Source organism: Diabrotica virgifera, chromosome 9 (assembly GCF_917563875.1).
Source record: "Diabrotica virgifera virgifera chromosome 9, PGI_DIABVI_V3a".
NCBI lineage: Eukaryota > Metazoa > Arthropoda > Insecta > Coleoptera > Chrysomelidae > Diabrotica > Diabrotica virgifera.
In genome coordinates, this window is record NC_065451.1 from 132,790,106 (window position 1) to 132,807,579 (window position 17,474).

The 17,474-nt window shown below is 33.6% G+C and overlaps 1 protein-coding gene across 1 annotated transcript; it reads right to left on the bottom strand.

Moving 5' to 3' along the window:
* Nucleotides 1-10,515: 10,515 nt before the first annotated feature.
* LOC126892610 (uncharacterized) lies at nt 10,516-12,031 on the bottom strand. Its single transcript, XM_050662188.1, has 2 exons — nt 11,932-12,031; nt 10,516-11,002 (listed from the first exon to the last, which is right to left on the bottom strand). The coding sequence occupies exon 2, from the start codon at nt 10,966-10,968 to the stop codon at nt 10,519-10,521; it is 450 nt and encodes a 149-aa protein (XP_050518145.1). The 5' UTR covers nt 10,969-11,002; nt 11,932-12,031; the 3' UTR covers nt 10,516-10,518.
* Between the last annotated feature and the right edge of the window lie 5,443 nt (nt 12,032-17,474).

Consider the following 17,474-nt stretch of genomic DNA (forward strand, 5'->3'; position numbering starts at 1 on the left):
AGAGGTTTGGCGCACCCTGTATACCGCTCAAGTCACCCTTCTCACAAACATTGGTAAACTGTATGGCATCGTTCGGCGATCGTTCGGCGCAGCGCACGGTTGAGTTATTTAATATAATTTTTTAACTAATTGATCAAATCAAATATTGCAAATTGGAAATGAAAGAAGACCAATAAAGCTACCTTAAAGTTATAATACAAAGAAAAAAACTATGTTCATAAGTACAGTGTGGGCGGAAAGTGGAACTTACATGGATTCTGTCTAAAAATTATTTAACAATGTGTTACTAATAGAATTTTAGCTATAAAACTCAAATTTGCTCAACTTACTTTTCAAACATCATAATAAACGATGCTTCATTAAAAAAATCTCAAATATTTAAATCAAATGACACGACGACGTCTCAAAAAATGTAATTTATGAAAAATTAAATTGTTATTATTATAATAAAATGATGTTGGGTTTCCGTAATTTAAAACTTGCCTGTGGTTGGACCAATTATAAAAAATCATTACGGCGGTAAATTTGAATTACTCCTCCTATGTAAAAAGGAGGTATAACATATTTGTAAATCAACAAAAACGGTTTTAGAAAAATATAAGCTTCTTTGATTTTTTCCGAAACATCGAAGTTTTCGATCTACAATGACTCCCTTAATATTTATACTGCGTGATTCTGTCCACAATACTTTTTTGACTAGTATCAGTATTAATATAGGGGAAGTGCGGGAACAGTGTTTCTTTTTATCATTATATGATGGTATATAGTTTACTTTGTTTTTTGATAAACTATTATAACAATACAATAATAAGTTATGAAAGTATAGCATGATTTTGAAAATTTGTCATTTGTAACACTGTACCCTGCGGTAGTGTACAGTGTTACAATGAGCATGGAACAGTGTTACAAAGCATAAAAACATGAGAAAGATGAAATTAAATACCCAAATAATTAGGAAAATATTTATTGTTCATTAAAACTATAAACATAATGCCTAAATATCAAAATTACCAAGATAGTCAACATAGATAAACAGTAAATTTGACAAAACCTATTCAAGTGAATTTTTAAATTTTGTGAAATCGATATTAAAAATCAGCATCTCAGATGTTCGGTTTGTTCCACCTGCAGCAACTAGTGGTGGCAATTTGTCTATAATATCTTCCTTGCGAAAAGTGTAGGACTGTTCAGTTTTTACAAATTTAAACAGAGGTTTAATTCTCTTTATGTAGTTAATTACATATTCTTTCTCCAGTTCCTCCTCGACTAAACCCACCGAAAAAATATTACTTTTACGCTCCCCTTCAGGAACAAGCACATAATCACCAACTGAAACTGATGAATAATCTATTTCCATTTCTTCGTCTTCCAAATTGTCACTAGCATCACTTTCAGCATAAGGAACTTCGCTTTCTGATTCCTCAGAACTCTCGACCTCTTTTTTCTCCTTAACGATGTTCTTCTTGACAGCCTTGGCTTTCTTTCTACTTCGTTCCAATAATTCATTTACTAATTCGTCCTTGGTAGGAGTGTCTGTTAGCACCATGGTTTTTCTTTTTTTCCTTCCTGTGTTGTTTGTTTTCCTTGGTGGGGCTTTTGGAAAGGGTCTAACGAGTTCAGGTGAAATTAAAGTTGGTTGTTCGACCAATACACTTGGAATATAGGGTCTCTCTACTTGTTGGTGCTGCATATTCCTAGGAGGTGTAGATGGAGGTATTATAATGCGAGGTGAAGGCGAAAGAGTTGAACTGGAAGGACTAGTTAGAGACTTTTCAGCTATATTTTCATGATTCGAATCGGTTACATGTAATGCATGCTCAGATGTTATGTCACAAGGAATTGTGCCGAGGTAGAAGGCTGAGGTTGATCTCTGTTTGAAGTCTGCAATGAAGATGCTGTAGGCAAAGGGCGGTCTGTCACACTGGATGACAAAAAGTCATCGTCTGTAAATATGTTTCGATTTAAAGGCCATATGCCTGTCGAAGAAAACCCATTGACTATGTTTGAGATAGAGAATGCTTTAGGAAATGCTTTACCAAATAGAGCAGCAACATCATAGATGGAAATTACTTTTCCAGGATTGCAGACCTTAATAACTATCCAGTTATTAAACTCGTTGGTGACGTATTCGAAGAATATTTCCCCTCTCACCCAACCTGTCTCCGAGCTGCCTAAGCACCATTCTTGTGCCATACTACAGCTTTTGGTGGTCTAATGTATGGAAACACGATACAAGGTGGACACATACATATCTCCATTCGCATTAAAAGTTAATAATACTGTTATGTTTTCTACAACCATATACGTTATACCTAGCCAGAATAACTTACCACTTCTGTTGCAGTTATAATATGTTACATTAATTTCCGTACTTATTTTATTTGTGGAGCGTTTATAATATTCTTGATTGTTTGTTATGCATATTTCTTTTAACCACATTTGAAATTCTGAAAGAAAAGCATTAGCAAACCAAAGTAACTTTATAATTAATTTATAAATTTACCGTCTACATTATTGAAATGTAAAATTTCTTCAGAAAAAGAAGTATTGTGAACTTGAGTTAAATGTCCTCTCAATTGCATAATATTTATAAATGATATATTGCATCCTTCGGAACATTTGTTTACATGAGCACTATATTCACAAGCAATAATGTTTTTTTCTGTGTCGCAATGTATTATGTCTGTTCAAATTGCTTTGCAAAGTAAATACTTTTTGGCAATATTTACAAATTATCGCCATAGTCACCAAGTAAAATTATTAAACAAAATGGTCAAAATAGTTTCTCAACTCTCAGTACAGTCGGTAACACAGTTACCTGCATACATGGAACCATTTATATTACCCATGCGTGACAAGCTTCAAGTTCAAATCTCGAAACTCGTAAACACGGCAACATTGGAGTAGAGAACACGCATGCGCAAAACAGGGATCATTGTTGTAACTCTAGCCGCTCCTGTGTTACTGTACACTATTTTTTTCAATAGTAGGCACGTCCACACTTTCTTGTTGACAAGACAAAACTAACTATTATTTTAAACAGGATTGGGTGGGCGTATGGAAGTTTTGTCTATGTGTGCATGTCTCTTATATATTGAGGTATTATAGGTAACGACTTTTCGTTTTATTGGCGCGTTAGTATACTTATTTTCGAGAATTTTCGAAGGAAGAGCCGTAAAATGGACACGTATTGGACGATGGACGCGAACCGGCGAAATTTCCCTACACGACATATTATTATAGCAATTTAAAAACCTTGTTATCGCTGATCCTAATTATTATGCAAATTATGTAAGGGGGGGGGGTATGGTTGAAATCAACATATCAAGCACATTTTTGTGATTTTTTTTCGAAGCTATGGTAGAATTATTTTATTTTTAAATTAAATAAACATATTAAGTACAATCCAAAGAATATTTAAGAAAAAATTCAATCCAAAATATTGAAAAATAAGCCATTTGCCACAAATTTTGGCAGGCAGCTAAAAAAAATGGTTTTTGCGGTGGACATCAGAACTCATCACTGGATCATACGAAACAAAAATTTCAAAAAGATTTAATTAGCTTATGAGTTTCACGAGGTAACAACGTCGAGTTTTTTTTATTTTTAATGATTTTTGAATTTTTGGTATCACTCAGAAATCAAAAATACGAAATTGTTGATAAAAATTTTGTGAAAACCAACAGATTTAATATTTTTGAACAAAAAATAAGCACAAGACGAAAAATATCTCGACGTTGTTACCTCACGAAATGTCTAAAGAAAATCTATGCAAAATTTCAGGTAGATCGGTCAAGTAGTTTTTCAGTTACAATGTCCACCGCATTTGAAAAAGCAATTTTAAGAAAAATGCGTTTAAAGTTTTGACAACTGCATTTTCATCTTCTGATTTGTCTGCCAAATCGTAAAGCGATGAACATTGGAATATGTTTTTTAAATTGCGGAGTAATCTACAAAAGAGAAGGCGAACAGTTGTTTAACGTTTCTCACTACGCTCAAGCGTGCTGGCGCGAAGCCGCGGCAACGCGAGTCGAAGGTAGGGATATTCAACACCCTGTATGTAATTTTACTCCGATTATTTTGAAATTTTCACAGACTATTCTTGAAAGTATGCACTTTTATTTGAAATAATAAAAAAAATTAAATATTTCAAACCATACCCCCCCCCCTTAATCACTTGTTAGGTAGATACGACAGGGTCGACAGGTAATAAATAGTATTGGGTATTTCCATTAACAAGTAGACAAAAATATATTGACAGATATTAAAAAAACAAATTTCTATGAAATGGGCTTTAAAATATGAGATTATTTAGCCGCGTCCGTATTATAAAGAAGTCCGTAAATACCAGTTCAAAAATAAGGGAATTTAAGTATCGTCTTCTTCAACCCAAAAATTTAGGATCATAGATGGTTCCCGAAACCTTGTCATATAAGGAAAGAAAATAACTTTCAGTTTTATCTCCAACTTATCTGTCTTCAACATATATTTCTGGAGACGTAGAACAACACTTTCACTCACAAACTTTTTCTTTGTAAACTTATTAATACTTAAAAAAAACCATACAGAAGTAAAAACTTCCTTTGTATAATTGTATAAAAAAGTTTTATTAAAAAACATTAAAAGTCCTCCAAAAGGATTTGCAAAACGTTTTCAATCTGTATCAGATCATCCTCAGTGCGTTCTGCTTTGTACAAGAAACTAGCAACTTTTTGAAAAAGGTTACATCGAGAATTATGGTTTACATAATAATTATATGGTATTTATAGCGACTCCAAGTCGATGTTACAAGATGAAATGTGTTAGGAGTGCTCAAAGGGCAACATGGTTCCCTGCTCGATAAGAACTTGTGGTTCTTGCCAGTTCAATGGACACAGACCCACAAAAGTCCAACACTTTTATTACGATTAACATGTATACAAGGTAGAGATTTAACACATAAAAAACAGGAAAAATTGGGAAGAAAACAGGTTTTTCCGTTTTTTCCAAACTATTAGAAAAATTGGAAAATTTAAATATTTTTATTTAGACTTGACACGTAAAAAAATACCAATTTTAAAATCGGTTAAATATATATATATATATATATATATATATATATATATATATATATATATATATATATATATATATATATATTAACCGATTTTAAAATTGGTATTTTTTCACGTGTCAAGTAAATAAAAATCACGTGTCAAAAATATTTAAATTTTCCAATTTTTCTAATAGTTTGGAAAAAACGGAAAAACCTGTTTTCTTCTATATATATATATATATATATTGTAAAAATAAATGCAGGAACTTACTTTAATAATATCTATTAATATATAAGATATAAGTACAAATATGTATATAGGGTTAAAAATTATAATATTGAAAGTATTAAAACCGAAACTTCAACGATAGAAGGCACAATATTTAACCAAAGCGCTCAGTGGTTTTCAGAGCTGGTTTTCATCTGAGTCTGAATCTGTATCTTCAGACCAAGCATCGGATTCAGACTCTATCCCCGCTTCATCATCCTGAACGGATAAAACAACATGATTTTTATCTGTTTTTTTGTTTATGACCAAATTTAAATGAATAACTTCTGAATTTTATCCTGTGATTGTATTTCTTTTGCTGGTATGTATGAGGCCGTGTAAAAACCAGTTTCTGAAGAGGCGGAAGATGGAGGTCCATTTAAAATTCGGGAGCCAATTGGCAAGTTGCTGTGATGTAAACAAACCTTGCCACCATATAATGGGATGAGCATTATTCACACTATCCCAAAAAGAATTGCGACTAAAAAAATCCAGTTTTTGTACTAAATTGGGTTAGATTTGCCACCACCTTCCCTACATCTAGTTTACGTGAACGAGCCATTTTAGAAATGAAGTCTATAGCTTCCATTAGTTGGTCTTCATTCAATAATTATTCTCCTTTAAAACGAGCATCAAGAAAATTGGCTGCAAAATGAATAGGCCTAGAACAAAATTCGTAGCTTTCTTCAACATATTTTAGCAAGCTTTCGATAAGAGAACTAGTCTGGTTAACTTGTTGGGCAATATTTAATATTGTGTCTTTTATACACTTAAAGACAAAAGGCACTTCTGATAATATAGATGTATACGATTCTACTAAATTTATCGATTTTAATACGGGATGCAGGATAGTATATTGTATCAAATTTAAATTTTTCAGAATTTTTCCTTTTTTTTTCCGGAAAAACAGGTTTTTTCCTCCACCCAATTTTTCCGCAAATTTCCGCAAAATGAATAGGCCAAGAACAAAATTCGTAGCTTTCTTCAACATATTTTAGCAAGCTTTCGATAAGAGAACTAGTCTGGTTAACTTGTTGGGCAATATTTAATATTGTGTCTTTTATACACTTAAAGACAAAAGGCACTTCTGATAATATAGATGTATATGATTCTACTAAATTTATCGATTTTAATACGGGATGCAGGATAATATATTGTATCAAATTTAAAATTTTCAGAATTTTTCCTTTTTTTTCCGGAAAAACAGGTTTTTTTCCTCCACCCAATTTTTCCGCAAATTTTAAATCTCTAAATACAAGGTGACATTAATAAATAATCTTCCTACATGGAGTCTAACCTATTAACCTATATATCATCAATGTCGGGTTGTCATGTCACAGCTGCCACTTGTAGTTCCGTTTGCCAAGTACACGTGTACATGAGAACCATACATACCAAGGTGTTAAGCGAATGTCCCGTTACAGGGAACACAAGCTAAATTGTTTCAATATTTTGTGGTGCTTTTTGGAGGAACCAGAATAAACATGCTGCAATAACCGTTAGATTCTTGTTCTGACCCTCATAACCATCGGCAATCAAACAAATAATCTTTTTTCCTTGAAAATTTGTATTAGTCGATGATGCAACGCGGACGAAATTTCTTTCGAACCCCTTTTATCATATTTCTCATTTCGTGCTTATCTTCCGTCCATGCATAACAAAACGCTTTGTTTTTGCCGAGTTTGTCTTAATTGCGTTGGCGGGGTCACTGATGGGGGTATACAAAGTGCTGGGAGTTCAAAATGTCTGGGCGGAGTCGCTAGTGGAGGTATACAATTTTTCCATTCTTTCGAAGATGTCTGTACTAAGAAAACCATAAGTCTTACTGTTTTAGATTAATTTGAAAAAAAAAGGAAAAAAGGCCGTTTTTGACACTAACTTGTTTATAAATAAAAATGGCCGCCAAATCATACGCAGAAAATTGTTACAATTTGTTCTTATAGGTATTACCTGTCGAAAAAACGCTTCAGTACCATGGCTGTTAAAGTGTCATTGAAAAAACCTTATTACCCTGGTCTAGTAGTTTAATTAACTGTAATGGTTACATATCTCCTTTACAAGTTTAACTTGAAGAGCTCTCCTGATGTTTGGAGGTACATTGTTGGAATTTTTGACGCTACTAACGTAAGCCGCACATTGGGACGCAGGTGACACAGGCGACGCAGTGCAGAGCAGGTTACACAGGTCAGAAAATATACGTGTCACGCAGTGTGAGCGCATATTTGGAAGCAGTCCTCTCGAAAATTTTGAGGTGCGAATATCAAATATATTATGTGAACATAGAAAGAGAATTTTATAATTTAAATAAGGGCGTTATTTCTGGACAGTTCCGAGTCAGAGTCAGACGCTGAATCTGAAGAAACAATTTTATTATTCAACATGTCAAAGAAAAAAAATCACTTTGGAGAAGCAACTATATGAAAAAGAGAAATACTCATGGGGAATTTGCACTATCATCTGAATTTTCTGAGCCTGCCTTTTTAAATTATTTTCGGTTAAGCAGAAAACAAGTTGATTCTCAGTATGCTGGCAAATGTGACTGGAACTTGGTGGTGGAAGAGGTGTTGACGAGTAAGGGGGCTGCTAAATATGGGTATTAACATATGCACCTGTAAAAACTCTTTGTTCACTATGAGTCTTGTTTTCTTGACTGGGATCCTGAATTTCTAGATAGGCAGCTTCCAGCTGCGATATAGCTTGAAACACATCATTTCTTGCACGATGTTGAAATTTAGGAGGCATTTTTTTGGTTATTTTGTACATCGACATATAAAAATGATAGAGATCATCATCCAAAGGCTTCTGTGCTGCCCTTTCAACTGCTCTTCCTTCGGCCCTTTTTTGACGTTGGATAATTGATAGCTTTATCACTTCCTGTATATCATCATTTTTAGGTTTCTTATTTTTAGCTGGTTTGGTTGTGATTAATTGGTCTTTAGTTGCCTTACGTTTGGCATTTTCATTTTCGATATTTTTTTGTATAACAATACCAGACGTAGACGACTCATTAACAATGTCATTTTTAACACTCTCGATTTCTTCGGTATCATGTCAAATGTTGCTGGTCACCTCGTCAAAAATTTCACTGTCTGGATCAACTATGGAGTCTTCCTGTTGTGGATCTTCATCTTCAATATCTTCTTGTAAATTACCTTCACGTGATCTGTTGGACATATATGGAATCACAAAATTCATCAGTTTTTGAAATTCCAATTTTTTTATGACGACAGCAGCAGCTCCGCTTTTAAGACACTTTTTCTGTATTCGCAGTCCATCGCGGTGGCAGTTACGAAGCTTAAGCCAAAGTGTCTTCACCTCATTTCCTGTAACAAAGTTTTGTTTTTAAATAAATTCAGGCGTATAGGGGATAAAAGACTTATACAGTATTGCATGATGTGTATAAAAATAGTAACACATAGGTATGTAATTTTTTTGTAGGTATATAGCTTCTGGAGATAGCTACAGAAGCATAGCGTACAGCTATATAATGGGGGATCGAACAGTTGCTAAAATAGTAAACGAGATATCTGTTGCAATATGGACCAACATGCAACCACTGAACTTAGCAAAACCGACTACTGAAATGTGGCAAGCGATGTCATCGGATTTTGAGAAGAAATGGCATTTCCCTCATTGCTTGGGAGCTGTCTACGTGAAACATCGTAATTTAAAAACCACCAAAAACTGGCTCCTGATACTAAAATTACAAACAACATTGTTCCATTGTTTTAATAGCTACCGCTGATGCAAATTATAAATTTACTACCACTGATGTTGGGTCAATGGGGAGATTCAGCGATGGTAATATTTTCTCAAGCAGGAAATGATGAGAAAATGTCTTGGGAAAAGAATGATGAGAAGAATTTTGGGTCTTCCACAGCCGACTTTATTTGGTACAGCTGAAGTGCATTTACCATACGTTTTTGTGGGCGATGAAGCCTTTCCGCTAACAGAAAATTGGATGCGATCTTATCCGAGACGAAGCGTTATTGGTAATGGTTATCTTAAAAATAAAATATTTAACTACAGGCTGTCGCGAGCCCGAAAAGGTGTTGAATGTGCCTTTGCAATTCTCGCCTCTCGAGTTCGTGTGTACAAAAAGCCTTTTGAAATAAAAGTTGAAAGTATTTTGAATGTTACAAAAGCAGCCTGTGTCCTGCACAACTACCTAAGAGGCTGTAAAGAAGCCTGTAGCCACGTGGATGGAACCGATACCGAACTTCCTACAAGTCAGCTACTTTCATTGCGAAACAATAATAGTCAAAGTACATCAAACGCTTTTCTAATAAGGCAAATCTTTACGCAATATTTTAATACAGAAGGGCAAATACCTTGGCAGGAATCGAGTGTTTTACAAGGAAAATTTTAATATTTTTTTTACGCAGAAAAATCTTGTAGTGGCCTTAAGGGGAAAGGTACAAAATGTCGCCTGCAAAATTTATTGATTTATTTCGAATCCTGCGAAAACTAATAAGTATTTTTGAAACATTTTAACGCAGATTGAACGGTTACGTTATTACCGAGGGCCGAAAGTCCCTTAGAATAAATAATAAGTTTTTTTTTGAATGAAATATTCGCAATTAGAAATAACACTAAATTTTCTTTGATTTTCACCTATGTAACCTATTAATAGTTATTTAACCAACAAGTGTATTAATAAGGGCGATTAACAATTGAGAGGCAATATATTTGTAATTATTTTTGTAACAAAGTTGAAGTGTACAGGAATAAAAGGGGCTCATCGACATTTTTTGAGTTTTACACCTTATTATGCTGTTGCAAATTGTGTTAAGTTGTTGCAAATTTTATGGCGAATCATCCAGTGCTTTTAAAAGTTGATAAACGGGGGTCACTCCGCCTATATTTCATAAAATTATAATCCCTAAAAAGCGATAGAAGGGGCTGTTTATGTGTGTTCAACGAAAGAACGATGTCCCTTAAATATTGATTTACTCAAAACGAACAAAATGTAGATGAGCCCCTTTTATTCCTGTACCCTTCAATTTATTAATGTTATCATAGTCTAATATTACTGAAATAAAAATATTGTTGAAACAAAGGAAATTAATTCAGTGATCTAGTTAATTAGTTTTAGGTAACATTTTAAAATTAAAACTCTTTCTATGCATGTAATGTGGTAAATAAAGACAATAATGTTCTCTTTTTGCTATTTGCAATATGTATAGATACAGAAAATAAACAGAAAAATATTGTTTTAAAGTGTTTTATTGCCAGATAAAAATGGTATGTATTTATTTAAATAAAAATCTTTTAATAAATGTATATTTTCTTCCGAGCCTTCTTCAATAGGGACATCATAGATGGCTGATTCTGAGGGCGTCGAAATCACTAAGTGACATACCCTCCTTCGCGTTAAATACAAGTTCCCCTGCATTTGATGGTAATAATCATGATTTGTATTTAGTACTACTTCATTGTGTTCATTAATATATATAATGTAGCTTTTGTCACGCATATCACTAATCAGTGATTTGGACTCTCTCCACTTGTAAGGACACTTGACTTTAACGATAGCATCATCCACACATAGTTCGTCACGGCTGCCTCCTATAAACCCACACCGGTCTAACCATATTCCTCTGGGAACAACGGTGACTTGGCGATTATGCTCAAATACGGAAATTCCTCGTGTTCCTTTCCCCATTTTATTGCCCTTATCCCGTCCAAAGTATAGCTTTCTGAAAAAATATTAAGAATATACTTTTGTTTTACTTAGTTTAAATCACTTGATTGTCTAAAAATACAATCTTCACTTTGTGATGGTTCAAAATTTTAAATCAAAATGTCATTCTTACTAATGTAATTAATATATTATAGTGATGAGTACTAATAACCAGCAAAATAATGTAAATGACGGAAAACATATTAAGTTGTGAGATCAAAGGAGATAAAACTAGTAGAGGCAGAAAATTTAATGATAGAAACCTATAAATTTACATTAGGTATCTTGATTGTTTCCCACCTTTAGACGTATCGGACCAGTTTGTCAACTACCACTGACAGTGATAGTTTTAGTTGACATACTCCTCTGATGCGTGGTGAGAAACAATCAATATAATGTAAATTAATAGGTTTCTATCGCTAAATTTCCCATCTCTATTATTTTTATCTCACAACTTACTGTTTTCCATCTTTTGTGGTTTGAAAGTTATTAGTGCACTCATCACTGTATTTAAATATTTTTAATTTAGTTATAATGTATTGTAATTCCAAAGAATAAATAAACACGTTGATGGACAGTACGTCAAATGTTTAAGAAACGAATATATAGCCCATATAATATATGAAACAGATGGTCACGTTTATAAGCAGGATTGTTGACGTGGGCGGTGGTAGTCCATAGTTGCTGTCAGGTATGCCCCTCCATAGCACCTATTCAGTTGGAACCCAAAATTCTATGCTAAAACGTTACAGGGCCGTACCCTTCTATGGGCTATATCTTCGTTGGTATAAGCAAGTGTTGTGACACATATATGTATTTTGCAAAGTAGAATAGGGAAAAATGCAATGTCTATAGACATTGTGTCACACTACATCAATGGAAATTAGACGTTATGTCCGTCAACATGTTAATGTAAAAGGATATTCTAAAATGAACATATGTTACCTGTTAGTCTTCTAAACAAGGATTTTGGGAACCTATTCCGGTTTATTGCTGATAGAATAGTTCCGAAATTGCTAGAAGTTAGCCTATTCTTCCTCGTAATCAGCCATGTGGCACTGGATGACTGCCCCACAGACTCCTGAATATACAAGAGTTTGTCACTTGCATCCAGGTATTGTTTAGAAAATACAACACTTTCTACATCTATTATCCTCTGGGATCTTTGGTTACTTCCTGAGAAGAAATCTACATGCCACAACATTTTCATATGACCCAAATGTATCCCTGGCATTATCAAATGGCTCCCTGATTATGGGTCCGCGGATAGATTGATGTGCGGCCTGTGCCCCATATTTTTAATCAATCGTTTCCACTCTATCACATGTTGGCTGCTTCTTGATAGCCCAAGAACAAGCCACATCTGTCACAGATACATTATGATACGCATAAATTAGCAAAGCTGCCATATGGTGGCATATCAACTGTCCTCTTGGGCAAGTGCACGTAGCCTCCTCAACCTCATGGTCGCTATCAAGTTTTATCTAGAAATGAAATATTTACATAAATTATGTATTGTTATAATCCATTTAAGATGTGTTAAGAATATTGTAATACCCACCTCAACCTTGTAAACACGATCTTTCATACTTGCATGGACATTTCCACGTATGATTAGTAGCTTCCCATCAAACACCACGCCATTTACATGGCCTGAGTCTACGGCATTTTCCCCACGAGAGATAAGTTTTTCTTCTTCCTTGAAGAAGTCCACAATATTCGAAAAACGAACAACGTGTTTTGATGCCATAATCTAAAAATCAAATAACATACATAACTTCACCCATACATACATTTTATTGCTATTTATATAAAACAGAATGCTTTGTTATTTACACAACCTTGTAAAATTGTTGTAGTAACTATAACAGTACTTACATATTGCAAAAAACGGAAATATTCTCTGTAAAAACTGGAACAATAATAAAAAATACAAGAATACAACAGTAAGCAACCTTTGTTTGGAAATGTTTGGAAAACCTGACATGACATATGTCAATAAATGACACTTCTATGTCATCACTCCGGCCGTCTATTCAGGCATGTATTATACATTTTAAAGTAGAAGACTTTAAAATGATATTGCCAATATTGATGAGTTGCGTTCCTGGCACGACTTTACTAAAAGATTTCGTCCCAGGAACGCAACTCATCAATATTGGCAATATCATTTTAAAGTCTTTATAATACATGCCTGAATTGCCGATATAAATGAGTCAGATTAAATAAAATATTAGAAGAATTTTTTACTAAGCAACAACATTTTTGTTTATTTAGTATTATTTTGTATTTTGACAACGACACCCGACTTGGGCGTCGAAACGTTAATAACTTCATTTTTTTTGTAAAATTGTGGCTTATTTCCCATTTAAAATAGTTCATTATAAAAATGCCACAAGGAAATAGCTTCAGAACAACATTAAAAAGCTCTTTTGGTATATATTATATTTCCAGAAGGCGATGAAAATTGAATGAACAGTTTAGCAACAATAAAATTGCTAATTAAAAATTTACGGTCGCTATAATAACCATAATAATTACGATGCATAAGAATAACTATGATTTTTGTATAAAAAGACACTATACCTAATGTACTTTACAGAATTGAAATTGGACTATTTAAGGCGGGTATAGTTAATTCTGCGTTTTTTTTTGCATACTTTTAAAACGTTTTCCCTTGAAAGTGGTGGAGTTAGGTTAATTGGGTAAATGGTTATTTTAAAGAACAACACTTGCAGATTATTCAGTAAAATTTTTATTGAAAAATATTAAAAAATGAAGTGGTGGCGTCATTTTTAAGTAGACGATCAAAAAAAAAAGATGATTTGCGGTGTACACTATATCTTCGGACAGAATCATCTGAAACATACATACCAAAAAGATTTTATGATTATAAAAAGTTTTTATGATTATATTGATTTTTAAATTCATGGTATAACTTTAAAGTTAAAAAATCGAAGAAAAAGAAGAAAAAGTGTGTTCGGTAAAGAGAAAAATGGTAATAAAACAAAAAAAAATGTTAAAATAAGCAAAAACTCGACGTCACTACCTAGTAAAATATCTAAAAACGATGTGTGCAAAATTTCAGAAAGGTCGATGCATTACTTTTTGAGTTATGATGTACACCGCCTCAAAAAAACATTTTCAGAAAACGCGTTTAAAAAAAATGTAGTTTTGTCAATAATACTAAGAAAATTTTTGTATATACTTTACATAGAATCATCAATCCCAGGTCAGTACAGTGAAGGGCCATCAGCGAGAATGTCTAAGGCATCTGTTTGCTGTTGTCTTCGCAAAACTCGACCTTCTTTGCTCTCATTTGCGGCTTTTTGATCCGCTCTTGAAATCCGTTGGTCATCTTCCAGATGCGCCCATTCGTGGGAGCTCGGCCCCAAGCTGATGCCCATACTTTCCATGAAGGTTAATAAAGCAAAACTTCATTGAAAGTAGATACGGCCACATTAGCAGCTATTTCTACTAAATTAGAGGTTCCACTCAAAATTGTTGGAGAAATTTTCCAAATAAGTTGATTCACACTTTCATTATTATTTTGAGTGAAACCTCCGACACATCTCTCCAACAGAGCATCACTACTTAAATTTTCATAAATCGGTTTTATGGCTTTCAAAACATCATTTGGTAGAGCAGTATATGTGTATTTGAAATTTTTTAATTCTTTGGTAGCTGCTGCTCTTTGCCACTCACACCAGGATTTTTCGCCGATTGGGCATTTTTGATGAAGCGGTTTTTTGTCTGTAGAACTGTAATGATCATATGTAGCCCAAATAACGTTCTTCATTTTTTCTGCAGAATCATGATTTCGACGAATAGCTAATCCATAATAAACAGTGAGTTTGTCAATCATTTTACCTGTCAGCTTACCTTTGCCAGAAAGAACTTTTTTTTAATTTTTTTCCAGCCGAAGTTAGTGTCTACTGTTGTGCTTTACGCTACTGTTGTACACAAGCGTGTACCCATTCACTTTTTAATGTGACCAACACATTATTTTTTATTTATAATAAAGTCTTTGCCATAAGGCTTCGAATTTAACACGCCAGTATAGGTTTTTGAGTCGCCGTCTCCAATATAATTGCGGTACTTGACTTGATGTTTTATTGAACGTTGAAACATCTCTTTGATTGCGCCAACTTCAATTCCACCAGGCGATCCAACGTGATTCGCAGATCACTTTCCGTCTTTTACGTGCTCTTCGTTCCACTCTTCAAATTCTGCAGTGTCTAATTTATTCTCCCAAAATTTTCAGTTATGGCAAAAAGAACTTTTAACCACAACATCAACGACTTTCCCGGTAAAATGTCCGATTAAAGAAGTAACACCATACAAAGAAGAAAATCCTCGCTTTTTCCAAGTTCCATCGCCCGAAACTGTCAACTCGGATGTATTTTCAAGATTATTTGCCGCACATGTAGCATCTTTTTCTTCCTTTAGAGCAGAAGTAAGAAATCGTTGCGTGACAGTTTTTGTATATTCACAAATTTTCTTCATATAAGCATTATGTGAAGTTTTCGTTACAAAACTACTCGATAAATCCATCAAACCACAAAATTTATTAGATGCAGGCAATCCTAATCCTAATATACGCATCACGAAAGCAAAACGAGTATTTATTTCGTAGGAACCCGACTGAATTCTTTCACAGGAAGGTATATAATGCGGTTTACACTTTTCACATTCAACTTTTATATTAAATCCTAGTCCTTATTTTTTAAACGATTGAAATTTAATTTTTCCATCACATTTTGCACACTTTATTAATGTAGTAAGACTTGAAAAAACAAGTAAAAAATCGACAATTCGGTAGTGTTTACCTAAATCCTCGCTTAAATTATGAGAGGTATTTAGTTTTATTTTTTCGCCGAAGCACTAGAAGCATTAACTGCATCTGATTTTCGTTTATGCGGAGGTATCTTTTTTTCGATCTACTTAAATGTGCACCACTTACCTCTTTCGTTTCTATCAATTTTTCGGGACATTTTCCAGCTAAAAAATTAACAATTCCAATCGAAAATAAGAAAAAATATACGGCACGTCTATACTTGCGGCGTATCATATCAAAAGTGATAATCTCTCACCTAGACTAATCTGAGCAAATTTATAAAAACGATTTAGACATAAAAATCTGAAATTTTAAAACATTTATTTCTACAGGTACAAAGTTGTTACATTCAGAACTATAATAAAAAGAGTAAATAACTTGTAGTCTCATTAATATAAAAGAAAATCGCATTAATATAATGGATATTGCTGACTTTGATATGAACCGTTGGAGATTGTTTATTTTGTGGTGATGGCATATGGAGATTGTTGACTATGCACCAGATAATTTAAAATATTCGTTTATGAGTGAAGATGGGGATTAATGATTAACATTCAACTTAAATTATAATTTATTGTTATTTAAAGTAAACAAATTATTTAGGAATTAAACTTAAACGACATATTGTATAGTGTAGATATACAACAAAATTGTAGGCTACATACCTTGATTCTTTCTTCAAAGTTCTTTTCCAATTCTTCGAATTTGAAGGTCTTTGTCTGGAATTTTCTTGATTTGTTTCAGTAGGATATTGTTCCATAATTAAAAATATGTTATGCCACTCCTCAAAACCGAATACTTTTTGTAATAAACCAAATTTTCTAATTGTGTTTTTCACGAAACAACCACCATTTGTATGTTTACAAGCATACTAAAATGACATTATCAACATGAAGTGTGGTTAAGTCACGTGATGGATATCTTGATGTTCATTGGTTGAATTGGATATTGTCAACTATGCTGTGAATACCCCAAGGAGATTGTTAACTTTGCAGCAAATGCCAGTTTTATTATATAAATTTGTCAGGGATTTTGTCTACTTTGACAAAAATACTCCGACTTATCCTATAAAGAAATAGCTAGAGTGCAAGGGAGAACGAAAATCTCAATTTTAATAAAAATTGGAGATTGTTAATTTTGATATTACACGACTCACTTCTTCAATGACAATTTTTATTCTTCAATGACAGTAGATATGAATAATACTTCATTTAACATGAAGTGAATCAGTTTGTTCCTGCGACTGTTCAGCCCACTCCGAGGAGTGCACCGACCAGTCGAGGCCCTGGTCTGCCTACCTTTCGGCATACGACCTGTATCTATCCAATATCTAGCAAAAACGCTGCCAAGCGAACCCATCCCATCACCGCACTCCAAAAATTCGCGGTGAAAGAAGAGCCCCCCCTTTATTTATTAAAAAAGAAAATATTACATTGGGTTAAATTACATGTTTCCTACGATCTAAGCAAAATGTCCTTATTCCTAACCTATCTGATCTATACTAGCTATTTTTCTTATACAATCTAATTCCCTATTCTAATCAGGAGGTGGATCACGAAACTCGATTATCGAGTTTAGTCGATCGAGTTAACTCGATAATCGGGAACTTTGTTTCACGACATTCGATAAATCGACTCGACTCGACCAAAAT

Excerpts from the sequence above, each read along its gene's own strand:
- LOC126892610 (XM_050662188.1), bottom strand. The coding sequence starts at position 10,968 with ATGGGGAAAGGAACACGAGGAATTTCCGTATTTGAGCATAATCGCCAA.